Genomic DNA, 27,116 nt, shown 5'->3' on the forward strand with positions numbered 1-27,116 from the left:
CAGAGCTCCGTTTGGAGGATCAGCACTTGCTTTGCTACAGCTATCCGTGTCTCCAAACCACCCCTCCGGAGCTCAGAAAGTAAAATTAAAACACTCCACCTCCCCTCTCCACTAAGTCCTCAGAGCGCCTGCACCGGGAAAGGCCGCGCTGAAATTCCTGACAAATTCTGCTCAGATTTAGTCCAGCGGTTCCAAATGGCTGAAAAAAAATTAAGGAATGGTCCAGTTGGCCATCAGCAGTAACAGAAGCAAGTTCCCTGTCCATCCCTGTCCTTTGTTACTTCAATAGTTGTACCAGAGTCATTAAAAAAAGTAACTGTACTGGGAGACAAAGAGTAATTGTACAGCAGGAGAGTAGCTCCTCTACTAGCAACAAGCCACCACCTTTGGTATTTTTGTACCCTTTCTGGCACTTCTACACATTCTAATCCCAATTCAGAGTTTGCGAGGATGCTTATTTCCTTCCCCTCCAATAACCTTGTTGGAGACTTAGTAAAAAAAAAAAAAATTCAGGAATGGAAGCCACTTAGAAAACTCAAGGGATTTTAATGACTGAATGAAGAAGGAACTACTTATTATATTTAAGTAGCAAACAGGTATTTTGCTATCAAAGCACAAGCTAAAGAATTTAAAGAAGCCACAAACATTAGTAAGCCCAACATACAGAACTTTGAGTAAGAAGGCATTTTACACACAAAGAGTTTATCAACACAAAACTGTTTAATATTTATTAAATGACACAAAATACCTAGATAACAGACTCACTCTCTGAAAGGACATGTATTTACATTATTTACCAACTTAAGAAAGACTCTCTGTACCCATATCAGACTTATGAAACATAAAAAAGGTTTTGCTGCTTTTTGCATCGAAGGATGCAATGGTGATACATGCCCTGTTTGCAAGTCTGCATAAACTATAACTTTTTGATGCAGTGAAAAAGCACAATTTTATATTCTGGTAGCCGAGTGAAGAGGCTTCTGAAAAGTAACAGGGTTGGTTTTTTCCCCCACTCCAGACATACTCTGAAGAACTGTTATACAAAAAGTATATTACATTTTTGAATGCTGCTGTACTCTTACAATTTTAGTGTAACGTTTCAAAGAAAATATTCTTCCTACTATATGAAATCACTAAAAAAAGTGGTATTTGAACATTTCTTTAGATGCACTTTTTTTTTTAAAGAAAGCATTAGGGCAAATGATATGTCTAGGAAAAAATGAAAGACTGACAAAAAAAAAAAGCAGAGACCAAAATATGAAGAACAGCTAAAGCAACTTAACAATTTGCTAGGGTTTGTTTTTTTTTTTATTAACTATTTTACTTTGGCACCTTTGTGTAAACTATAGAACAAAACAACGTTTACAACACATTTGCAATTACAGCATTTAAACAAAATGGTCACTTTTTAAACCAGCCAAGACAAAAAAATAGTCCATTTATGGGTATAAAGATTAAAAAACCTAAAATATATATTTCTAAGAATAAACTGCAATTTCTTATGAACAAGGTGCTATAAACTGCATGCAAGAGTCAAGATTAAAAATGTGTGGCCAAACAGACAAGCTGTGTAATAGCCAGATGAGTTGTGGTCCAAGCCCACTTTAATTTTTTTCTTACAGAGATATATATGGCTCAATAGGCAGGCACATGATCCCAGCAAGAAGTTGCAGAGTTGTACGGCTGGACGATAAATCTTGGCTGCAGCTTTGTCATTAACCAGGAATGAGCGAGACCTTAGCAGAAGAGATGAACAAGTTCTTGGGGAAAACCCACGAAGGTACAAGAAGGAGAAGCCGCCTCCCCTCCCCTCTCTCACCCCCTCTCTCGGCCTAGCCAGGGTTCTCAAAGTCCATTCTTTGGGTTGCTTTAACTAGATTGCCGCTTAGGGTCTGCCTCAGATCGTGGAGGTCTGATGAGATTTGAGGACATTTTCTACATAGTATTTTATGCATTTAAGTTGCTGAAATGGATGGGATAAAAATTAAATAAACCTTCAGACTTTTCCGGTTAGTTTGACTGAATGCAACACACTTGTCTAATGAGGGAGGATTTTACCTGAATAGGTATTTTAAACATGTAGTGGTGTTAGATTTATATGCTACAACAGACCGAATGGAACCAGTTCAATACTGATATTCATCATCTCCTGTCTCCCAAAGAGTTAAGTTTTATGCTCCTTCTCCAAAACACCTTTTTAAAAGGAATCTTTTTATTGGCTAAAGATACAAAACATACAAGAAAAAGGAACATTGAATGCAAAATACAGAAAGTTTTTTAGGGGGGCATTCTTTCCTCCCCAGTGGATCTCTATTTGAACTAATACTTAAAGATTTGCAGGAGCAGTCTTCAAGTTTCTTACCAGATAACTCTACTGTTAGTATTTTTCTTACAGAGGCAAGGGTGGTCCTGGATGTTTACCAGTGGTTATGCTGTAAGAGTGTCAAAGGATAAGGTAGATTTTCTGCAGATCAGAGAGCTGTATGACAGTTAGTAGAGGGTGACAGCAAATAATTTAGCAGGAGAAAAAACCATCTGCTTCATCTGTCAGCTGAGGACTGCATATAAAAGAGCTTGAGAGAAAACACAGCTGGAGAAAATACGGAATTAAACAGTAGATCAAAAAAGCAATAAGGATGGGATGTGTCAGATACAAAATACGCACACAGACACACACTCTCCCTCTCTCGCACAGGCACACCCCTGAATGTGGGATCACAGTGATAAAAGTTATAGATCATAGAGAGCTAAGTTACACTGCCATTAAACAAAAGTAACATCTTGCTTTCAAGAAATATCTGGTATTCCCCAGGACTATCAGTGCCTGAAAGAGGATGAGGTTTTTCATTGTGCTCTGCAACACAGCTGATCATAGGTCTAAAGCCTGGCTGGGTAAGGAAGAACTGTCATGTGGAGGAGTTACCTTTTCTGCTGACACTTTTTTCCCATATATTCCTGGCACATGCTGCTATAGCAATAAAAAATGCATTTTGTTGAAACAAAGCTCTACATTCAAGTGACTTATTCTCCCATGTCTTATAAAGATGCAAAGAATGCTCTCTGGTCATCTAAGAAAATATATTTTAGATGCCTTGTAGCAATACTTAACTTTCTATATGAGAGGTAGGCTTCTGGGTTCTAGGAGGCCTGCCACATCTAGGGCTGAGTTCTTAAAGCTTTAAGTTAAAGCAATCCAAAGCAGGGCAGTCTTAGAAGAGCTGCCCTGTCTAAACCTTGAGGTTAGTTCAAGTTTAGAATGTTGCAAAGCAAAACAAGTATTAAAATCCATTTGTAATTTTTGTTCTTACAGCTTTACCACAAGAACAGTGTGGCTTTTCATAGGTATCTGTAAATAGATTCTCTTTCTAGAGTATTGCTGCCAAGAGGTGAAGGCCTCCTACCCATGACTAGTAAAAACTGTCACTTTTTCCATTATGGCTGTTTTACGCTTAAAATTCCCAAAGGTGAACACTAAGTCTTATAGGCAAGCCATATAAATCTAATCTGAACTTGTTTTGTTGTAGCAGTTATTTAAGAATGGTGTTTGTATATACAGTATATATGCCCACACTGCAAACTTTATACATTGTTTTATATTGGTACCATTTTGTCTTAATTGCGACCAAGAATATTTTCCATGAGATCAGCAATAAGCACAGCTTGGCTTATTCCCCATTTTCCCTCCCTCAAGGGAAAAATCCAAGTGTGGGCATCAACCAAACCAATGGTATGTTACTAACTGAAATGCATTCTGTACAGTAAATTAAAAGTTTGCATGCAGTTTAAGCATTTTAAAGGCTATTTTCTTATATTAATTAACCTTCTGTTTCCATTTAAAGGTGTGAAAGACATCTGTCATATATCAAGGGACTCCTCTTCAGACCCAGAGACAAATGGAATCACAAAGACCAGGTACTTTCTTTCAGCTTTCTGCACATCTTACTAAATAACATGCAAAGAGTTCAACAGCATTCTTCTTAAAATGTAAATAGTACTCTTTAAATGGGCATGTTAACCACTGAAAGAAGTCCACTCTACTATACTTTTCCATTACACTGCTTTCATTCAATCATCGGTAGTATAAAAAGTCAATTAACGGGATCAACAGGCTAGTTTATCCACTGGCAACTGTGTATGACACCAAGTGTGCAGTAAAACAAAGGCCAACATATGTTTATGCAATATAGTTGTACTGATTTGGGTTTTCTTTATCTCTTTCCATGTAGTCCCTGTCAATTAAGGATTCTATTCTCTTCTTAAGGTCAGCAGGCTGCAAAATAAAGCAGATGTCAGCGTTATTACTTTGCAGTCAATGTTCCTTGGTTCTTTCTTTCTACTTAAGGCAAATATCCTGTTTAAGATGGCTGAGGAAACAGAAATCACAGTTTAAAGAAAAAAAAAAATCCCTTAAACCATCAAAGCTTCTAAAGTCTGCAATGTATAATTGATTGAAGAGAAAGTTACAAAATTAGCTTGTCACCTGCAGCTAAGCATAGACTTTTTACAACAGGGAAAGGTATTTGCTGCTGTTTAAACTGAACTCTACTTTAAAGAACTGCAATTCACGCATTACGTACCAAAATGTTTCTGATTTTTACCTGGTAAAAGATGGTACAAGTTTCACTTTATCATGATGCGAGTGAGTTCTGCAACAGTTTTGGTGCCCTATGATTTTATTGGGTGAAGGACTTTATAAAAATGCCTTATGATAAAGAGTGAGGAAACGCATTTAACTCATCTGTTACAACCCTGCAAAGCTCAACTGCAGTTTATGCAATACTTACAGGCCTGCAGGAACTTAACATGGTAACAAAACAGAATGAGATGGCAGTACCTTTTATTTTACATTTCCATTGATAGAAAGCACTGTATATTTGAACTCAAACAGATGCATCACTGTCTATTTCAAAATCCGTTTCTGTTTGTACACAATAAGTAAGCTATTCATTTTATATTGCAACTGTGGGCTTCTTTAGTTTTGAGACATTCACCAATATATATGTGTGTGTGTGTATATATATATTAACTAATATAATCTGTCTAGAAAAACCACTGTACATTTATTGGTTACTAATTTATTAAAAAGCATCAACCAAATTAAGAATCAAAAACAATTCTGCATTACATATCTGAATCATTTTCCCCTCGTCCCCAAGAACGCATTGCCAGAACACTTAAATGCACGAAGAACAGTGTGCAAGGAGAGCTAGCTTCACAGTTACTGCTAACAGACTCTGGTTCTGAAAGCCTCAAGTAATATTCAGATAAAAATGCAATTGGCACTTTAAAAATTCCTGAAAGTGAGTATTTGTCCTCCCTAATAGTAAAAAGATGCATGTTTTAGACAGAAGCACTGTTTAACTGAGGACAGGCCAGGGAATATAAAAATAAGTAATAAAGTTTTAAAAGAAGAAAAATCAGTACTATACCTTTACTGGGAATTTAAGCTGGTTGTAGACCTCTGACACAAGCAGGTTGTGACTCAGTGTCTTGCGCATCTTCATGATTCGTACAATTGCAGCGTCAATCTGGTATTGCCGGTCCTGGAATACTCTCTCTGTAGTGCTTGCCTGTTCCTCTACCTGAACGATTCATTCAGAGAAGTTTTAAAGAGAACACTAGATCTGTCAAAACAATTCTTCTTCGTATCTCTAAGACAATTCTCAGTGTAAGACAGTAAAATCTCTGTTGTCAAGTATTTGACATAAATCCTTTACAAAGACCGATTATAAAAAACCACTTGTACAAGGCATTAAAATCTTTGCACAGATTTTACATTGGATGGCTGTCAGGAAAAATTCACTGTGAATTTGTTTCTATGTTCACAAACCATTCAGTAAAGCACCAGGGAATGATCAAGGGTGAAAAGAACATTCACTAATTGGAACTTCTCTTAAAAAACCTTATTTAGCGACATCTAGCATCACTGGTGTCTAAGATAGTATGGAAGCACACATTTAAGTCTGCGTTGTTAGGTATGTGCTATCATCCAAATTATACCTGTAACTTTCACCAAGATAGCAGTATGTATGTTACAACCAAGAGGAAAAAAACTTGTAAATGGGCAGGCAACAAGATACTTAACCAAAGGATCTAAACCCCAGAGGATTCAAAAGAATATACCGTTTCTTTCATCTGAATTTGGTTGATCTTTATCCTGAAGAGCTTATGTCTGAAATCATCATTACATGTGAATTTATCACCATCTTCCACATCTTTGCCTTTAGGGCTTTTAGTCAGGACTCTGGCTTTGCCACAAGCCAGAGATTGAAGTGTCCTTCGCAGCTCTCCGTCCTCTAAAACGGAAACAAGTTGTTTAGTTTTTTTTAGTAAGAACACTTGGAAGCAGTCAGTTGTTTTCAATACCAACCTATCCCAGTGGCTTGCTTTATCTCCTCTAAACTGAACTCCTCTCCTTCGTTAAACATGAGCAGCACCAGTGTCTGGAACAAGGAGACCTGAAGTTCTTTTTTGCCCTGTCACAAGGGAAATTAACAGACATCACTAGGCTGGTTTTTTTTTTTGGGTTTTTTTTTTTTTTTTTTGAAAGTGGGGGAGGAGGGGAACAAGTAATTCTTGTATGTCAATTATTTCACTTGAAGGATGTGATTGTTATTTTACTCACTTCGGAATATGAAAGAATAAAAGTTACTGGTCACCTTGTGTTTACTATGAAATGCAGAATAAACTAGAGGTCAGAAAGTTAGACTACTATATCCAGTGACAAAACTCACCCAAGATATGCATCAACTTATTCAAGACAAATCTCAAAGCACTGAGTGCTTAAAATGACAATTTGAAAGACCTTTAAGTCAAAGTGTAACTCATACATTAGTTTAAGAAACACAGTATTAGGAACTATGGGATCTTTGAAATAACCAAGGATCTTTGAAATAACCGAGTTTGATAATACTTGTTTTACCATTAACATTTTTCTGAAAAATAGAACTGGGAAGCATTCCTATTCCAAGAGAAATTTTCTTGAAATATATTGGTGCCCATGAAGAAATACTGAAGGGGAATAACTGGAAGCCCTTTAAAAAACAGCTGTGTTCTTGTACAATCTGAAACTTTTCTTTATTTCAGTAGTGAAAAGCTTACTGTAAAGATGCTTAATGCTGTCAGATGAAGTAAGGTCATCTATGGAACATGGTCCCCCTTTTTTTTTTCCTCCCCAGTATAAAGATTAGTGCCATTTTTAATATGGAACTAAACCCACTGAGTATTTTCCCCAAGCAGTAACCAACAACTTTTTTTTCCCCACCAATACAGAAATCAGATGCATCTTCTTAGACCTTAATACATCTATTTCAGAAACTACCAACTCTGGAAATCATAGCAAGAGGTCAAAAGTTGAAAGTAATTGCAAAAACAGTGCTAAGTTTTCCACCACAGCACAAAAAAAGCTTCCCAATATAGACCTAAGGTACAACCCAGACTTGGAATCGGCAAAGCAACAGGAATAAGAGAAACGATACACTCACCTCTTTAAATTCTGCTTTTAGTACACAGTGTCCTAGTGTTGACTGCCACTGAAGTTTCCTACCACTGTGTTTTCCTAAATAAAAGGTCTTGAAAATCTCCTGCAGTTTTACCATCTAAGAAAAGAAGAAACCCAAAATACTAAAACACAATTTCTACTTCAAAAGCATCCTTTCCTCTTTCACCATCAAATAAGCCTTAAATAAAGGCTTAGAAAGATGAAGGGAATTGCAAGAAAAGAAAACAAACTTTATTTTAAAAAGAAACTTCTGCATTTCTTTCTAGAGATTATACGCATATTTAAAACGAAGTTGCAGTTGATATTAAGATGCATTACTGGTAGGCTGACACTTGGTATAATACGTCTGTATTCATTACCTCTGGGGGCAAATGGACCTCCATAGGCACGTAGGTTGGCCAATAACCCATAGTCAGAATATTCACTGTTAGTTCAATGTTGCCAGGTACATTCTGATTTTGCATATACTGCAGAAAGAAACAAAGTAAAATGAAATAAAGCAATGTTTATTAAACACACTTCAGGTAGAACTGAAAAGTTAGTTAGAACAGGCATTATGAGAGCACAGAAGACAAGTGACCTTATAATGTCTTTGCTATATAAACTGCAAATTACATACAAAAAAATTAGGATAAGAAAAAGCACTTTTCTGAAGTTCTAAAGGCACTTCCATACAGGAAGAAAACAGCAAAAGGAGTGTTTTAGCAGGCTGATGTGAAGATGTACCTAATTATGTGTGAATGGAGGAAAGAATGTTACAATTTTCTTGTAAATTAAAACATTACAGAACCACCAGAACTAATGGGCAAAAACTTACAAGCCAGTCCATCAGAATATAGTCATGTTAAAAATGTTTTAACTGGTGTTAAAATGTTTTATAAGTTTGCGACTCTTCTTTTATTACTGCGGGTGTCTTACGTGTGGTTTTTTTGTTTGTGTTTTTTTTTCCTTAAGGAAGCTTCTTGTTTCAGGTTTTTTGCTTTGTTGTTCAGGAAAACCACTAATAAATTCAGTAAAATTTTCAAAAGCACAGTTGGGCTTTCGCCCACTCCTTTTGAAAGCAATCACCTACAAAGTTCTTTTCTCTGTAGTGAAAGAACATTACAGACAACTGGAATAATTCAAAAGGAGTTTAACTCAATTACAATAGAAATGTTCACAACGGAAGACATCCTGCACCCTCTCGTTAGGCTTTCTGAGAATAAATGAAGGAACCATGGCAGGCTTTCCCGCAGTACCTGTTTAAATTGTATCATTATGTCTTTTGAAAGCTCCATATCTTTAAACATTCCTTCTAGTTTGCTGGTGAAAGCAGCTCCACATTCTATAAAAGAGAAAATTTAAATCTTAAAAATTAATCTTGTTATTTTCAACACCATAGAGTAGTTATTCTAAATATCAGAATGTACTTTGAAGCAAGACGACCTATTTCAGCATATGTTCTTACATAAAGACCTGGATTCTAATTAAGATACAGAATAAGATTATAAACAAGAAGGGGGAAGATGTTTTAATGTGACAGCTACTTTGCAACCCAATTCTTTTTCCATCTGGACATGACTGTTCATCCTAGGACTCCACTGGCAACCTGTAACTCAGACGACAACATCCTAGGACTCCACTGGCAACCTGTCACTCAGATGACAATTCTAATCCCTATCAGCTGTCTGCTAAACTGTCTCTTGATGGTAGAACAAGATCAAATTCTAAAAATCTTACCACTCAAGGACGCCATCCTATGAAACAATGAAGACCAGACTAGAAGACTGCTAGCTGGCAGCTTCATGTTTCAGACCTTATACAGAGTGAACAACAAGCAGAAGTCATCCTCAAGTTCTCTGAGCACATCACTGATTTATTCAGCAGGGAACCTCAACTCTATTCCACAGGCCAAGATATACTGTGCACTTTAAGCTCCTGTTTTTTGACTATTGCTGCTGTAATTACAAAACTAAAAGCAAATCAGCGTCCTCAAAACCCACCAGTCATTCAAGACTTGCACACGAGGTTTTTGCCCTCATGTGAAGGGGAAATACAAACAGCACTTCTGGGAAGGCCTGTTAAAACGACTATTTTTAAAAGAAAGCAAGCTGATAGATAGATAGATAGATATTTACCATGTTTGAGTTTGGAAAGCATGGATTTTTCAGCATCTACTGATGCACTTTTCCCAACTAATAGTCTCTTTGCTAGATCTTTTTTATAAAAGGCCTCAAAGACATCTTTTCCTGTAAGGGATGAGATTTGACAGTGATCACAAATCATTGTTTGTTTTAAACAAACTTTACCTGCAAGAGGACCAATTCAAAGCTCAATAAAGCTAACAAGGGCCTTAACATTAAGATTTCCACAGATTTTGCGTCAGGTCTTGTTATCGGCATTTTAACACGCAAACTAGTTAAACAGCACTATACCAGCAAACTGCATCTACAGAGAATGAGCACTTGAAAATGCAGACAGACTGCAAAAATTATTTCAAAGTACCTTTATGTTACTGATTAAAAAACTGTATCCCCACAAAAAAAGCAATACTTACCATATATGAATCTAAATATGATCATAATTTTATCCAGCATTTTTTCAAGTTCTTCATCAGTAGCTTCTTTGTTGCCTGCACGAAGCTTTGAATCTACGTATTTAGCTAAAAGAGTGTTGAGGAATAAAAAGTTTAGCATATGCTTAGTATCACAATGAAACAATAATTTAATTTTTTTTTTTTTAAATTTAATATTGTGAAATCTTTTGGAAATGTAAAGGATCCTGAAATTACCTTCAAATCAGTTTCATCACAGCTAGCTTGATATATTTTCATAAAGGCTATAAAGTTACAAAAACATTATAGCCTAATCTCTTTTTTCAGAAAAGCAATTACTGCATCTTAACATTATTAGCATACGTAATGTTAAAAAAGATTTTTGTGTATGTAAAAAATCCTGGTCCATATTATGATCTCAAAGTAAAAAGTCACTATTGCTATAGAGTGACATGGCTATAATAGCAAAAAGATCAGAAGAAAAATATGTAAACCAATATTTAAATGTGTTGACTATACTGCTGAATTTCTCTAGCAGACTGTTTTAATTTCAAATGGTTTGGTAAGCACATTACAGTTAGTGAATTAATTTTAAAAAAGGAGGGCAGAAAGTATTACTCCACAAGCCTAACAGCACAACAGATTGCAAAGCAGGTATTATTCACTGTGTGGGGAAATGATTAAGATAGTCAAAAGTGCAGAGCGCCAGCCTTGTAATGCACAAATCTGTAAACAACGTTCTTTGCAAACTACAGAGGCTCTGTCCCCATAACATGAGAGGTACAGTGCATCCTCATCTCTCTTCGCTTCTATATATTAAAACATAGGAATCTATGTAGAGCCCCTAATAGCTCTGTGCACATGTTGGTGACACAGTTACGTAAGCTTCTGAAAAAGTCAAATTATTAGCAGCATTCTCACATCTGGACACCAGTCAATTGGTGGAATGCCCAAGTTCTAATGTTCTTCACTTTTCTATAGCCTAGCCAGTGAACTGATGAATAGAGCTTGTTCTTAATTGTTTAATGCGATCCTATCAAATAATTCACTTGCACAATAAGGCACAGTAGATCCCCAGTTTGACAATGCATTGTGCATAATGTCTTTTAACACACAATTCCATCATATCCCATCTGTAAGCTGCATCAACAACTCCCTCTTGTCCCCCCCCCGCAAATTCTCACATGGGAAGAAACTGAAGAAAAATACCTATGAGTTCAGCTGGCTTATTTGGTCTTTTGTTAATGAATGTTTCAAAGGCTTCTTTCATGGCATTTACAAACTTCTCATTCTTGAGAAAGCAAACATCAATAATATGGTCAACTTTGTCTTTAAAATCAAGTAGTTCTTGGACCATGGTTTTGTCTTTTTCTGGATTAATTACTATGGTGCTACCAAATGCCTGAAAAATAAAACATATCTTTCAATTAGCATGGATAATGTATTTAAATGACAAGACTTCTAAAAGCATAAGTTATTTTTGTAACGTCTTGTTTCTGATATTCATATTAGTTCCACTAACACAATATAAGTAATAGCATTATGAAGTATTCACTATATAATCATTCCTAGACCTTGTATGTTGATTCAAAACCAACCTATGAATAAATGAACAGATTCAGAACTTTTGTCTGAAGAAATAAACTCAAGCATGACAAAATTAACACACGCTTTTTAAACATCTATATTCTCAGGTTTTACACAGGTAAAGTTCCCACTAAACTCAATTTTATTTAACAGTACTCCTATGCCATTACAAAGCATTCCTACACAACAACCATATTTTCTGTAACAACATTTTCACTGAGTAATAAGATGAAACATCTTAAGTGATGAACTTCAACTGGTTGGTAACTTAAGCTACCACTCATTCTGACAAGAAATTTTAGCAGGGAGAAGACAGAAACTTTCAGCCATTACCAAAGTGTCTACTGGAGAAATATAGTTGTCCCTCACAACTAACTATAAGCAAGAACTTATTTGGAGTTCAATAATCAACTGAACGTTCAACATTTTCTTTGATAGGGCTAGAACAGTTACTGTACTTTTCCTAGTACAGTTTCAAAAGCTGCCCATTAAATGTATGTTTATAAGCAAGTTGTCTTTAATTCTTAGAAAAATGCAATAGTTTATAGAGATGACTCATATCTGTGTATAAAACCCATCGACGCAATAGTGGTATCTGTTCCAGAGTTCTAGAAACAGTACCTTTATGTACTCAATCCAGTGTTGCAAGAGAACCTGTACTCCGCCTCTCACACGACTGAACAACTGATACAGAAGAGACAGGTCTTGAATTCGGTTTTCATCAAGAAGGTGGTTTAAACCTGCAAATGAGAGAATTTCAAAAGAAATTAAAACCAAAGTAATCCAAAGAAAGTGCAGCATATTATTACGATAAGGGACCTCTTCAAAGCTAGTATTTTTTTATCAAGCAATTACTGTTTGTTTTGTTTTGGGGTTGTTTCTCCTGTTTTTTTTAAGCTACCTAATTTAACAGTGAAACACAGAACAGCTACCTGAACTGGCTCAAACCTTAAAAACCTTGTTATTGCACTGGGTATCTTAGGCTACGTGTACTTTACATAACATACTTGTCACAATACCTTTGCTTACTTCTGCTTTACTATTCCCTAAAGATTTGAAAAGTTTACGCTCTACTGATCTGTAGGAAAGGTTCCTTGGCAAGACAGAGCTGAATCTCAATTCCAGCTGTAAAATAAATTTTACAGATGTTTGAAGGCAAGCAGCTTCAAGAAATATCTTCACCTTTCACTTTTTGACTTTTTGGCAGAAAAGGCCTGATGCTCTACAGCAAGGTTCTAAGAAAGTAGATGGGTAAATATTGCAAACTTGATACTCCTCTCAATAGTCTGTGACAGATGCGCGGGAAGATCTCACATACCCGTTTCATCCAGAATCTGGCTAGTATCTGTTTCCAGGCTATCCCTCAGAGCAACAGAGGGTCACTTGACTTTACAGAGACTATTGCAGAACTGAGGCAATGTATTTAATTGCTCAAATTGTACTAAATTTTTAAAACAAGCTGCTTTTTGTGAGCAGCAAATAAGCAATGTTTCCCCTTTCTGGTACAGCCATAATTTGAAGGCTACTCCCTTACCTCTGAGTCTTCAAAATGCTATTTAACACACTGAACTCAAGAGTCCCCTATTCTAGTTTTCCTTTTGCTTTGCTGTGTATCTGAAGACAGCATTGCTTGTCCTTACCTCTGACCAGGAGAATGGTACTTGCCCTCTTGCAAAATGGTCAATGTTATTTCATGAACTGAGTAGCAAAGGGCGTTAAAGAATGATGTAGCTTGTGTCCTCCCCCAGCACCTGAATCTGTCACTTTCTTTTTCAGCACAGGAATTGAAAGCCCCGAAGCAGTAATTAGAAACATTTCTATAAAGAAGAAAGATTACCTTTCTGAAGAATGGCTGTTAAATGTTCACCTAGAAGTTGCTTTTCTACAGTAGCAATTAGTGGCTTCCTATAGAAAAAATGTTTAGAATTACTTTTCCTTTTTCCATTATTGACAGCTTTAAATCCTTTTTCTGAGATCATGTTAACTACGCTTGTCATTGGCAGTGCACTAATTATCTGTGGCCAAAGACCTAAAATGATCATACACATATTTATCCTTTTTCCTCCCCAGTAAGCAATTTTTTTTCTGTTTGCTGACTGAGGATTTAATTCACACAATAAGCCTGTTGTACATGACCTCCAGGCAGCTGGACTATGATTCCATCAGTGAAGAAACTGGGCAAAAGCTTGTCAAAGAATATACCTTCTCTTGCTTTGTGGGAGGAGATTCATGTCTTGGGAGACAAACCAAGGAGAAGAAAAAACACACCTCACGAGTCAAGAGGTATTAAAACAAAACTGGCAGTTAGCCACTAATAATGGTGTGAAAGAAGGAAGCCACTAAACAAGCTAAATGTTTTTAACAGCTGAAGGAGAAAGGACATAAAAATGTATGATGGTAGCAATAAAACACTTTCCTCTCAGAGAGATCCTCTGTACTTGCTCTTTAAGAAGTTGCTACCACTTGCTCGAAGAGTTTTGTTATATTAGTGACCTACATTTCCTCTCAGACATGACAGCTGTGGCTTTATGTTAGGAGAACATTTCTCCTGTCCTACCAGTCATGACCTCCACTTGATTGTATTTTAGGAAATCCTGCCTCTAAGCAGAAAAGATTGAAGAGTGACATTAGTCAATAATTTCCCAGACTCGATAAAGAATATGCAAATATTTTTATGTAAATATTCAGAGCCTTCAGCCTGAGAATTCTCTATCCCAGGTCCTATCTTTTTCAGGTGGGACGACAGCTGATTAATTGCATTTCAGCAAGAAAAGAGACATTTGGACTGGGGGTGGCAGCCTATTTTTCTCCAACAAAATACCCAAAAATGTTTATGTCAAAATAATTAGTGGCTTAAAAGAAAAGGATATTAGCTGTGTGAGCCAAGACAGTGCTTCACTGCAAACAAGGAATTGTGGGAAGTGAGAAGCATTTGATGGTCAGTCAATAACTGAAATAAATTGTAGCTATTAGATGGCCCTCAACAGAAGAAGAGCCAAACAGCTAACGATACCAAGCAAAGAGAGATTGCACTTACTGTGTGCTCTGATCTAAATAAGTGATTATCCTGTCTGCTTCTTCTTCCAAGCGCTTGTTGACATGGTGAAGATATTCTGGAACCTGAAAATGCCAGAGTAGTTTTGTACGTTTTAAAAAAACCAAGAGGGGGAAAAAAAAATAAAAAAGACAATACTGGTCTGACAACAGCAGCAGCTCCAGTTTTAAGCAGAAATCATTAGCACCATGACTGAAGGCAACTGCATGTGAATTTACTTTTTCAGAGTACCATAAAACATAAAGGTTACATTATTGCCCTTTATGCTGGCTAAGGCAGCAGAATAGTTCCTCTCCCTGACAAATGCTTCGTCATTAGGTGTAATAAATATTGTTAAACATTCAAAATACCTCTCGTTCCTGCATAAGCCTCTGTCCCTCTGCTGCATACAGGCGGTTAGTCTCTTCCAAGAATCTGTGTTCGAAAGAGTCTTGATAAATCTAGGGAAACAACACAACAGCAGTCCAGGGTAAAGCTTACTGAGCACTAAATAAGAATCTGATCTGTTTATTAGTTTAAAGATGAAACAAGTTTACTCACCTGCAAGTCAGAGAGCATGCTTAGAAGGCTTCGCAGTAAACTCCTATCAATAGCCTCACCATTTCTTTCCCTCTCAATCAGAAGAAGAATGCCATCAATAGTTTTGTTCTGAACCTTCTGATCACTGATTATATGAGTTCTGAACAATTCTAGGCCCATATCCCTAAAAAGAAAATAAAGACTGTTCAATAAATTGCATAAGAGTCAACCCCAAGTATTCTCTATTAATAAAATTTGATCTGGATCAAAGAGAGGTCAATAAATAGTAGCATTCTTTAAACTCCTCATTCCTCTGCCCCCAAATCACTCAAGGTGAACAAACTCAAACACTAAAATAAACCATGACAAAGCATCAACAGTAAGCTACAGATTTTAAAGACCAAAGCATGTATTTTTTCCTAAATAACCCCTAACTTTTGCAGTGTCTTTATTTTTCGCTTGGTTGGCAGAGTGATGGAAACTGAATGAACAGCAGCCTTCACAAGAAAAAGGATAATGTCATCCTGGGTCCCGATTCCATGGTTCAGCTGTTGGACAATATTCTTTTTTGTCCATCACTTTCTAATTTATAATTCTTACGCAGAGCTTAGAAGAACTCAGTGATGTGAAAGACAAGGATCTCCGCTTTGGGCATCCCAGTTAAAACCTTCCATGAATTTGAAACTGTGGTCTGAACACTTTTAGGAAAAGCCAGGCTCTCCATCCACCACTTCTTCAATCTCTGGCAAAGACATTCAGGTAGTGCCAAAGGCACTGTAGAGCATTTGCTAATTATTAAAATATTGTGTGTGTGTGTGAGAGTAAGTCCAAAAGAGAATAACTTGCTTTTATTTTAGGTAACTTTTTCCTTCAAAAATATTTGCAGAACTTCGAACACTATGCATGTTAAAGCCAATAACTGGGCAAGCCAAAGCCTCGCACTTCAGTTGATGAACGGGTCCCTTCCTCTTACTGTGCAAACTTGAGGCTGATATCTAGCTGAAATTTGCTATCACAGCTATTCTAGAAGAACCCTGTAACTCATGGCAAAGAAATTAAGAGTGAAATCTCCCTTTGCAACAAGCATGTATGCATTCATCATGTAATTTACAGGTCACTATAAAGTTTATAGTAAAAAAAACAACGCTGAAAATCAGCAAGATATGCGCGATAATTTAAATACACCCCCCAATAATTTTTTTCTTCGTGCCCTTACCAAATAGATGGTAGCATTGAATTCTGAAGTACGTAAGTTCGATCCAAGAACAAAAAGATACTTCTAATCATAATCTGTTATGAGAAGGAATAAAAAAGCCACAATCATTTTACTCTTGAAATTGAAGAGCAACACAAATTATGTTCAACAACAAAAAAAATCCCACTGACAGGTTTCAGGCAGTGCTTTCTTAGACAGCGTTGATTTGTTTAAAATATTCTGCCAATCTCAGTGAGATGATCAATGCAACATTTAGCATCTTTCTGTATAAAAGAATAGGTCCTTTTTTAATAGGTACAAAAGGAGAAGGGTTTGCACAGAAACAACAGTTAGCAGTTGGGTGTGTGTGCATCCAAGATAGACCAATGTGTCAAGAAACACACTACAGACAAGTATTTTCAAGGCTTGATTTCCAACAAACTAGATACAGTTGAATTTCACGAAGAAGCCTTACATAAATTTAAGACAACATTTCAGAAGCACAGTATGTTTGTAAAGGAACAAAGTTAAGCAAAACATAGGCTGACTAGGCAACTGGTTTTCTTTAAAAGGATAAAAAACTTACCATTTGTCTGCAGTGATCTTGCCAACATTTGTCTATTTTCTTTAGAAAAAGGACACTATCCAATGAATCCATGAAGAAATCATTAAGAAAATTATGATTAATAGGTAGTGTTAGCAATTAAATGATCCAACATTATTATTTTTTTTAAAGACACTTAACAGAGAGCACAACAAACTCACCTACTCCCAAAAAGAACCAGTTAACTTCTTGCAACGTGTTTATTTTTATTTTTAATGAGGGTCCTTGTGTTAATAATGAGAAATCAAAATTATTTGAACTATTTTAAAAAAAGGATCTAAATACTTTTGCATGTTTTGTCTAATCCTCCATCCCGGGGGAGTGGAACAAACATACCTATCCTCACACCTCAGAACCCAACAATCCACAATACATGTAAGACCCCACCACTACACAGATACTATAATTTCAGCTCATGTTAAGAGAGAACTTTAAGTGATAAATTTTGTTCTTGAAATTTAACTTGTGTTCAATTCACTGCATAGTTCTGGTACTAATTAATACCCACTTAACAGGATCTTGATCTGATGCAACTCGAAACTTTTGAAAAGAAAACATTTTGATGCTCAGAACCACTAACACTGTATGCTGCCAGATCACTAGCACTTTTGAAAAAGAAAACAAGAACTACTTGTTGGAAGACTTTTCTGTTTACCTGAGTATGGCAAGATCAGCATATAAAAAAGCCTGAAGTGATGCAGCCAATACAGCCTTTTTAAGCCTTGCTGTAAGTCTAATATGAGCTTTTGTAAGATGTCAAAGTGTTTCATAAATACGAATGAAACTTTCTCACAAACTTTTCAAACGGTTACAGACATAAAGGAATTAGTAGTGTTCTCTGAGGTCCCACAAAAAAACAAAACCAGACCCAATTATGCAAAAACTAGAAACTCAGATTACCATGGCCTACTGTCATGAACTAATCAAAGAAATCCATCACCACATACTGGCAGGTAAAAACGTTTTGGCTTGTCAACAGCTAAAAAAAGGATATTCTCTGAATTGGTGAATTTGTGCTTTAATGTGGTCTTCACAGATCTGTCTCAATTGTTTGTACAAGTTTGCAGAAATCTTGTAGGAGCAGAGATTTTCAACAGCCTGAAGTAAAGAGAAACAGATACTAAGAAATCTGTTTATATTCTTATATGTGGTTTTACAAGGAAAGGGGGAAAAAACCCAAAACCAACCATGGAATTCTTCTGCTTCTCACTCAAAAATCTACCAGCTTTTAATTGTAACATAGTTAACAGCTGCGTGCAAAACACCAGAGACATGGCACTATATATGGCACTATAATGGTAGTAAGAGGCAAAGGAAGGCCATGCCCTGAACAGCGTACAGTTTATTAATTTCAGTTGGAGTACTGATATCTCATAAGGAACCGCAGGACTTGCATCTCTAAGAACAAGGACGTTAGTTTAATATATTCCAGCAGCTTGCCGGGTTTCATACTTCAAAGCAGACACTTAAAGTCTTAATTTTATTAACTGCTGTGCTCTGCAAGTCACACTAATATTTGTAGAAAAGCACTGCTAGTGTTATTTCCTTTTGCAGTCCTTTCCTTGATTAAGCTTCCCTCATCCCCAAAAGTACATACATATACGTATTTTTTATATATATATCTCCATCCATCAGGCCGTGCCTGAATAAGTTCAGTTATAATCCTGAACAATTTTTAGTGGTATGACTACATTCCAGATGTTTACAGTGACAAATCTCAGATTTCTAGATCATAATCAAGTATTAGAAGAATTGTCGCTGTGCTTCACAGCGAAAAGCGAAAAGAAATTTAATGGGGACATGTCTTGGAGATCGATCAGCAAACAAGCATCCTTAAGTCCGTAAATGTAACTCAAGACTTTTCCAAAATTTATACCAATTGCCCAGATTTGCCCAACTGAGCAACTTTAACTTTGCGGATTGGTGAAAGACACAATATGTGATTATTCTGTAAAACATCTGTAGAAGCTAGAGAGGAGAGGTATATATGATTTTCACCTAATGCCTCTTGATTTTATTTATTTTTTTAATGGAAAATACCTCAGTTGCCAGTACAACCAACTCATAGGAAAAAAAAGAGGACTGGAAGATCAAGTTTGTTCCCCAGCAACTGCAGGCAACCACGCAGGGACAGCGTAGTTCAGAAGTATACAGAGCAGATCTACTCCTTTACACCAAAGTCCCCCAGAATATTTCCCAACAGTCCAAATAGAAGCCACCAGCAAACAGTAAGCAGCCACCACTAAAAGCACAGCAACAATCAAAACAGCTAAACAAGGAGTTCCTCAGTTTATTCTAGGATATCAAAAGTAATCATTCTCAGTATCAACAGTAAACAACTCTCTAGAGCAAGTGCACTACAGCTAATACTGGCTCTACGACATAGAGGAGTTCAAAAAAAAAAACAACAAACCCCACCACAAAAACCAAAACCCCACCACAAAACTATCTCCCACAACAATAACAAAAAAAGAAAACCAAAGCTGCATAAGCTTACTGTCAGAAACAAACAGTTATAGCAAGAGAGTGAGTGTGCCAATTAAGACTAAACCAGGTCTGAATTATGATTATTCGGAAAGCCAGAATTATCACGGAACTGTACATATCTTAATATTTGGAAATAGCAACAAATCCAACTCTCAGACTTAACACTTAAGAAAGCCCAAACAAATACAATGATGTGATAGGAAAACATACTCTACAGTTCACTGTTCAGAGTAGGTTATGGACACTGCTCAACTCCATTCTGCTATTGTACCCACGGGGTCAGGCTCTAAATGAAACGGCAGCAAAACAGGAAATAACCACTACTTTGATTTCAGAAGAAAAAGGGGATGGAAAACACCAAGTTTGAAGAGCCCGCAGCAAGTGCAATAAATGGGTTTCTTCTTTTCTCCCACTTACTTTGGAGAAGCCAACTGAGAGCTGGGAAGGTGAATGTTTTAGATAGAACTTGCTAGTCACCTGCACAACCACAGTTAGTCTCACTGCTGCCTCCCAGCCTAGGACACCAGCGGCCATTTCGCTGTACTTCTGGTCAGTTCACCCATCTCAACTACCAAGATTTTCATAACTGCTGTCTATCAAAACAAGTACTATTTAACCATGCTGCTCCAAATCCCTAAGAGAATTAGCCTCTGCACTGTAGATGGACAAATGCATACCATTAACTCTTAGTGAAATACGTTAACATATATTAATATACACTTACTTTTATGTAGTGTCCATATAAAGCTGTGCTTTTGCATTTGTGTATCAGAAATTCCAAAATGTTAAACACATCTACTAGTATTGAGTGTTTGAACATTAAGTGCAAAACTTCTGCATCTTCACTGATAACATCGATAGAAATGTTTTAATTTTAATTTGTGAATTCTGCTCAATTGGCTTTTTTTTTTTTGTAAGAGATTAAACTTTCTAAGCACACAAATAAAAAACCTTTTATTAAGAATTGCTCTGTGGAGCATAACACGACTACCGCAATATTATGCTTTGCAAATCTAATTACTGGTGTTACACAACAATAATTGTAATGTATCAAAAATTCCCAACAACTTCAGGGGCTCTAGTTCACAAAATTATCTTGTTCTGAATTAGTGGAATAAAGCTTTCTGATCAGGGAATTTGTGCCCTGAAGATGGTCAGAACATTGGAAGGCAAAGCGTCGTATTTCTTTTGTGTAACATATATTCTGTTGGTGGTGGGTTTTTTAATTGCAGCATCCACACTGGGTTTGTGTGCTGGGGAAAAGTAGGAAAAAGAACTGAACACAGCTCTGATGACAGAAAATCAGGACTTTCCAGAAGTACTTAAAATCTGGTACCAAAGATCTAGATCTCTATTTTCTGGTAAACCTAAGGAAAATTATTCTAATAAAGAAGCTTTCAATTTTGTAGCACTTCAGCTACTCAAAGATGCATATCATTTTTCTTGCTGGGGAGGAACAAAGCAAGTACGAAGCTAGTGTCCCACAAAGAAATAAAGCCTCGAAATCGTTGCTCAGTGGGATTTTCCAACACAGTCAAGAGTTAAACAGAACTCAGGAAGTTTAACTCCATTAAAAAAAGTAGTATCATATTTTGAGGCATGCAGCAGAACTTTTGCAGACTCTTTTGCAATTCCCCTTTATGCTTGGATAATGGTGTCTGCCAAGGCATATTTGGCATCAGATCCATTTACCAAGCAGCTGTTCAGAAATGACATTAGTTTAGTTAGCATTTAAAAACACTAGTGATTCCTATTACTATTTTTAAATCAAGACATTTATTTTTAGATTTATAAAAAAAAAGAAAAATTTCATACTTGATTGCACTCTATTTCATTGAAAAGTATCTAAGTTATTATAATGTTAAAACTGAGATTTAAAAGAAAAAAGCGTATTTTTGGTTTTCTGAGCACAAGTAACATTACATTAAGCCTGTGGTAAAAGCGAGCAGAAATTTAAGTGATAACTGTGAAGCAGAAGCAAGGCTTTCAATAGAACTTTGTATTTTTAAACAATTTTGGATAGCCTTCAAGTATTTAATTAACAGTTACTTGCTCTGTTGTTCAGTCTAGAGTAAGTAATTTACAATACCAGCCAATACAGTGGATTGTAATTTGTTATTAGTTTCACCAAGTTTTGCTAAAGTAACAATACTATTGTTACTTTAACAATACTACATATTATCCTGACAAACTGTTAAAAAAAGCTATTTTTAGATTAACTGAACATTATAAAAGATTATAATGAGCTTAAAAACACACTGGACTGAGGAACTTGGCCCATGAGGGTCTTGGTTCCACGAGGAATAGCAATCTATCCTTCCCTAAATCTGTCCCCAAACCTTGTGCAAACAGGACTTTTTTCCCCAACTTTTCACAGAAGCAGTCATATTCAAATGCAGCTTTTATTGAAAAAGGGAGGGCAGGGGAAGAAGAGACACCAAAAACAGATGGAGAGAAGGCTATATACACACAGAGGAACAGATCAAACAACTAACCAGGTAATAAAGGCTTTAAAAGTAGAGTAAAAAGTGTAAGTGCTTCTTAATACCTAGCTAAGGCAGTACTGTTGCTAGGCCGCTAAAACCACAAGTACCACAATGTCAGTAGGGAAAAGGTGAGGAGGGGGAGAAGCCTCCCTAACACATTCAGCTGAAAAAGCAGAAGCGGAGCTTATACAAAAAGTTAGGAAATGCAGTTCAAGTCTGATCGCTTCCTAAAACACTTAGGGCAAAACAATCAGAGCTGTTGCTGGGAATAAATTTTGATTCTCAGGTGTTAGAACAGACAGAATGCTGAATGATAAAAAATTACAGTCAAACCAAAATAACACAATTCTTGAAGAAAAATGGTATTCTATTTACTTTTAAGAAGTCAAATAAAAAGTTTCAGTTTTTAAATTATTTATGATCCTCAATCATGAACAGATACTGTCTTCAGAAAAAGGATAATATTTTAATATAAATCGTCTTTTTCTTACCTAAACACCAATGTTTTAGGATTTCACATTTCTCCTTTAGCAGCTACACACCATAAACCCCAAAACAGTAAAGGGAATACAGCTCCTTGCCTTATTTAATTCTTGTCAACTGTTGCAAGGGAAACCATACCTTGGATTATGTTGTGGCAAGTAAAAAAATTTCCGAGTTTAATCTTAGGTCTTGTGAAATTTTTACTGATGATTTTAAAACTTGAGAAACTATTCGATGAAAAGCTTTTCAATGACAAAAGCAGCTATCAAGCAAAATATCATATTCTTACCACTGTATCAGAAGTGTTTTAAGCAAAAAAATCCGACAACAAAACAAAAAACCCTACCCTATTGCTTTTACTTAAAGCACTTACCTGATAGAGCTCCTCTAAATTGTACTTAATTGAAGTACTGTTCTGGATAGCTTCTACAGCTTCTTTCAGTTTTTGCCAGGTTTCATCTGTGTAGTTTTCAGGCAATTTGGGTTTATCTTTAAAAGAAATTATATAGGGTTTGATAAAGTATTTAGAAAAAGCAGAACATTTTACCTTTTACAGAAATGAAAAATGTAGGTTTGAGAGGAAAGAGGTATGGGCTGATGCTCTAGATTTTCATTTATACTTACAGGAAAAGAAAGCATTAGTGTAAAAGCAGTATCTTATTTACATTTGAAATAGTAACACATTGTAAAAATTCAGCATTACTCTTCACATACACATCACACATCTGTAGCCCAAACAGTACGTGTGATTTATAAAAATCACAATCCTGTGTCTGAGCAGCTCAAGACGGGATAAAAGGCTAAAAACCAGCAAGAATGTTCTACATCTTCGTTACACTCTTCTTCACTACCAGGACAGCGCAGTTAAACGAAAGTGAACATAAAAGCCAAAAATGACGGATTAAAAGATACAGAGTTGTGTATAGCTTATTTTTTTAATTTACTGCTCATTAATTCTACTCTGTATTAACAGTTGGAAAGAAACCCTCAAGAAACATGCATGGAAATACTGTAATTATAATACAGGCATTACAGTTGCAAGGAAAACCTTCGTATTTTAACGTAATCCATTTATGTCTCTCTTGGGTTTGGCCAGTGGATATTTGTTAAAGTTAAGCCCTCTTTTAATGTTCAAATAGCTCAAGCTTTGCAGATTTGACTCTTACCATTATTTTTTTCAGCCTCTTTTCTAGAGATGCCCCTGCCATGCAGCATCTTCAACAAGACTAAAGCATTTACAACAGGCTAAGAGAGATTCCTGAAGTCACATCCTCAGAATACCAGGATTATTTTAAAATTCTGTGTGTTCTCATAACTAGCTAAAATGACTGTTTTTGTTCTAATAAGCACGTTCCCAAATGGAGAAGGAAGGAGGAGAAAATTTAGGGAGGAAGTCACATGCACATCCATGCCACCAACAGGTGAAACTGGCCCAGAGTTTATACTCTATTAAAATTGACTTTTACATACCTAAAGGTAAAAAACAAATTGTAAAGCTTTATGATTTCTCTAGAAACAACAAAGAGAGAAGTAATATTTTTTTGTCCTCCCAAGCATTTCCCTACAATATTGGCAATATCCCAACATTAGCTGTATCGTAAGAATCTAGAGAGACCACTAACTACAAGTGAGACTTGCCTATTTTCACTAGCAACTAACGAGTATGCTACTCAGCAGTAAATACCAAGATTTTTGATTTCAGGAAGTTATTTAAGTTGTAAAGGATGCTATTGCTATCCCACTAAGATAAAGACAATAATCTTATTATTCAGTTTAGCTTCTGAGAGTAAATAAAAAGCAAAGCTGGCAGATTCTTGAGACATCCTTTTTAGGCAAGTGATTCAAATACCAATTCATAAGCAATGGTGATCACAGCACCATGCAATCCATGACATTTAACAAATATTTTAAACATGAAAAGTTGACTTCCCTTAAAGATAACAGTGTACAAGCAACAGAAGAGTGGCATTTACTTATCGCTATCATGCATCATAAGTATAAATTTTAAAATAATCAGCCAAATTAAATGATGATGATGTGATGGGCGGAGAACATTTTTGAGAATTAGGAGGACCTTAAAGCAAGCAGTTACACTGTGATCATGAATTGCTGTAAAACATTACAGCGGCTAAAATAATCCTAATCCTTACCTTCTGCGATATCTCTAGAGAACATTTGTATCAACTGTATATTTAGAAATTAATTTTGATGTCAGTAATATCTTTACCCCCCCCCCAACACCAAACACATGGGGAAAAAGAAAAACAACCCCAAAAAGCAAGATATCAGACTATTTTAGAAGACAGCAAGAGGCAGGAAATAAGTAAAGCCCAGGATTTCCCCATCTTTACAGGAGAAAAAAAAGACAGAATTTTAGCTAAGCTTTCTGCCTACACCTATTTGTATTTTTGTTTACTAGAAAATGAAGCAGCATCACAGCAGAAAAGTTTCATTTCTCTGCTTCAGTTGGTCTCTAGTAAGAATACTCGAGAATCTCAAACACATCTTTTGAGAGAATTTATAAAATAATGTAAGCTTGTAAAGTGAGAGTATATTAAGACAGAGGAAAGACATTAAAGGGTTAAATAATAAAAATTACAGCAAGGATATTGCAAGGAAAACACTCAGCAAAAATCTGAACTACCTACTTTAAAGGCAAGTAGGGAAACCAGAAAGGAAATCCGCCATAATAGCCTGATAATCACCTTAGTTTCAACGTTTAAAACTAAGCACGGGCAGATTAACCTATAAACAGACAACATGGATAGAGGCAAGACCTAGAGATTCAAGCCCAATTTAAAAAACGCATTCTGTGCAAAGACTTACCATAAACTGGGCTAAAATATATACTAAGCCCTGAATCAGGATTACTAGAAAAGAGGTATCAAACGTTTAAAGTTTGACAAAAGGCAATTTACACACTTACATAGTAAAGCCTTTCATCTAACATACAAGTTAAGGCCTTCTCAACAGAGAGAGTGAAAGGAGTCTGAAAAATAACGCCAAGCAGCAAAGGGTAGCTCAGGATGTGTACATGACTGGGCAAGTATGCACTGTAAAACATTATTCCCCCTTTACATAAGTATAGAAACATTCACCACAGAAAAGCATTTCCTGTAAAACTTGGAGCTATTTAAAAGCCAACCGGTTTTCACGTTGAAAACAAAACACAAAGTTGAGCGTCAGCTCCCCATAGGTTGTGACAAATTATGGCCTGTTACCTTTAAAGTTCTTGATCACTAATTTCTTAGCAGAGCCAGGTTTACTGTTGGCGAAACTGGAAACAGTAGAGGAGGCAGCTTTGGTCAGGCCATTTGCATGGTGCCCCACAGCCACTGACGAAATTAAAAGGCTTTTATTTTTGAGCTGTTGTTGGTGCTGCTGTTGAGAAGAGGCAGCAGGAGAGGAGGAGGAAGAAGACTCTTCAGCCATCTTCACATCGAGTCCAATAAAATCCACGGAGTCCTCAAAGCGCAGCTTCTTCTGGAGGTGATGGTTGGAGGAGGCAACCCCTGAGGAGGAGCACGAGGAGGTGGTGATGATGGAGGAAGATGATGAGGAGGTGTTTTTGGAAGGAGAAGAGGCGCAGGAAGAAATGGAATCAAATTCTTCTCTTTCAGAATTGCTGTTGCTGTTGTTATTTAACTTTCTCTTCTTGCAGGAGGAGCTGCTGCTGGTATTACCATCAGTGGCAGGTCTGACCTCCTGGGCTGCAGCTGGGGGGTTGGGGGAAGAGAAACCTGTGGGAAACATGAACACACAGAAGTGAACAGGCTGAGGGGCATCAAATCCTTGTGATGTGACAAAGAGAGAGAGAGTTTTAGAGTCAGTCTGTTTGGTGTCTCTCGGGGGGGTCTTTCAACTCCTCTCTCTCATCAGTGGAGTCCTTCCGTATTCCCTCTCCTTCGCTTTCTTCTTCCTCGGAGGAATCACTTTATCTCCTCTCTTCCCCTTTTCTTTATCACTTTGTTTCTTCTCGTAGTTTGTCTCTGCTTTCCTGCTTTTACTCCTCTCTCAGCAGAGCGTCTCCGTTCCTGCCTCTCGCCACCCACTAGTTTCTTTCAATTCTTCTCTCCAACACCAGTATTCCCCGCGGCTGCCCGCTCCCCCGGCTTTTCCTTCCGCTCCCCTCTTGGCTCCGGCCGCCTCGTCTCCGCCGAGCAGCAGCGGGGAGGGCTGAGCGCGGCTCCCTCACGCCTCGGCTCCAGCCCCTCGCCCCACACGCCTCCCGCTCCCTCGCCGCCGCCCGGCCCGCTCTCCCCCCGCGGCCCGCTCTCCTCGGGCTCCCGCCTCCCCCCTCTCTGCCTCCTGCTCGCGCTTCCTGAGGGGGGACGGCCCGGCCCGGGGCTTGTTATTGTCAATACACGGCAGAGAGGGAGCCTAAAGATGGCGGCACATCCGGTCGCCGTGCATGCTGGGGCGCGGCCGCCCGGAAGCGCGGCCGGGCAGCCCGGCTAGGCGGCGGGCCCCACCTCCGGCCCGGCGGCCCTGCCCGCGCGCCCTGCTCCCGCGGGCGCCCCCCGCTCCTTTCCGCTGCCCTCTGACCTACCGGAAGTGATCATCGTTGCCGGCCGCTCGTAACGGGCGCGCTCGTTACCCCCTCGCGCGCCGGCGCAGGGCGCGTCGTGCGGAAGGGGGCGTGGCCGCCGCCCTCCGCGTGGCGGGA

At 37.4% G+C, this 27,116-nt stretch overlaps 1 protein-coding gene across 2 annotated transcripts; it reads right to left on the reverse strand.

Annotated features, from left to right (window-relative positions):
- Window positions 1–523: 523 nt before the first annotated feature.
- CUL4B (cullin 4B) lies at window positions 524–27,080 on the reverse strand. Of its 2 annotated transcripts, XM_075162357.1 has the most exons (21): window positions 27,000–27,080; window positions 25,672–26,190; window positions 22,824–22,939; window positions 17,989–18,092; window positions 16,977–17,046; window positions 16,412–16,485; window positions 15,217–15,379; window positions 15,027–15,116; window positions 14,659–14,741; window positions 13,459–13,526; window positions 12,243–12,361; window positions 11,244–11,436; window positions 10,038–10,142; window positions 9,619–9,729; window positions 8,740–8,825; window positions 7,861–7,968; window positions 7,485–7,598; window positions 6,371–6,476; window positions 6,124–6,296; window positions 5,430–5,582; window positions 524–4,270 (listed from the first exon to the last, which is right to left on the reverse strand). In XM_075162357.1, exons 1-21 carry the CDS (start codon window positions 27,010–27,012, stop codon window positions 4,175–4,177), a joined length of 2,664 nt encoding a protein of 887 aa, XP_075018458.1. In that variant the 5' UTR covers window positions 27,013–27,080; the 3' UTR covers window positions 524–4,174. The 2 variants fall into 2 exon arrangements, with proteins under 2 accessions (XP_075018458.1, XP_075018459.1); XM_075162358.1 differs by lacking the exons at window positions 16,977–17,046; window positions 17,989–18,092; window positions 27,000–27,080 and having other exon boundaries at window positions 25,672–26,848.
- Window positions 27,081–27,116: the final 36 nt, after the last annotated feature.

This window comes from Calonectris borealis, chromosome 13 (assembly GCF_964195595.1).
Source record: "Calonectris borealis chromosome 13, bCalBor7.hap1.2, whole genome shotgun sequence".
Classification (NCBI taxonomy): Eukaryota; Metazoa; Chordata; class Aves; order Procellariiformes; family Procellariidae; genus Calonectris; species Calonectris borealis.

What these genes read in the sequence shown, in the direction of transcription:
- CUL4B (XM_075162357.1), bottom strand. An exon ending in GGCTTATGCAGGAACGAGAG is followed by an intron (nt 14,742 to 15,026) that starts GTATTTTGAATG and finishes TGGCATTTTCAG; the next exon opens with GTTCCAGAATATCTTCACCA. An exon ending in AGCTTAAATTCCCAGTAAAG is followed by an intron (nt 4,271 to 5,429) that starts GTATAGTACTGA and finishes TTTATTTTGCAG; the next exon opens with CCTGCTGACCTTAAGAAGAG.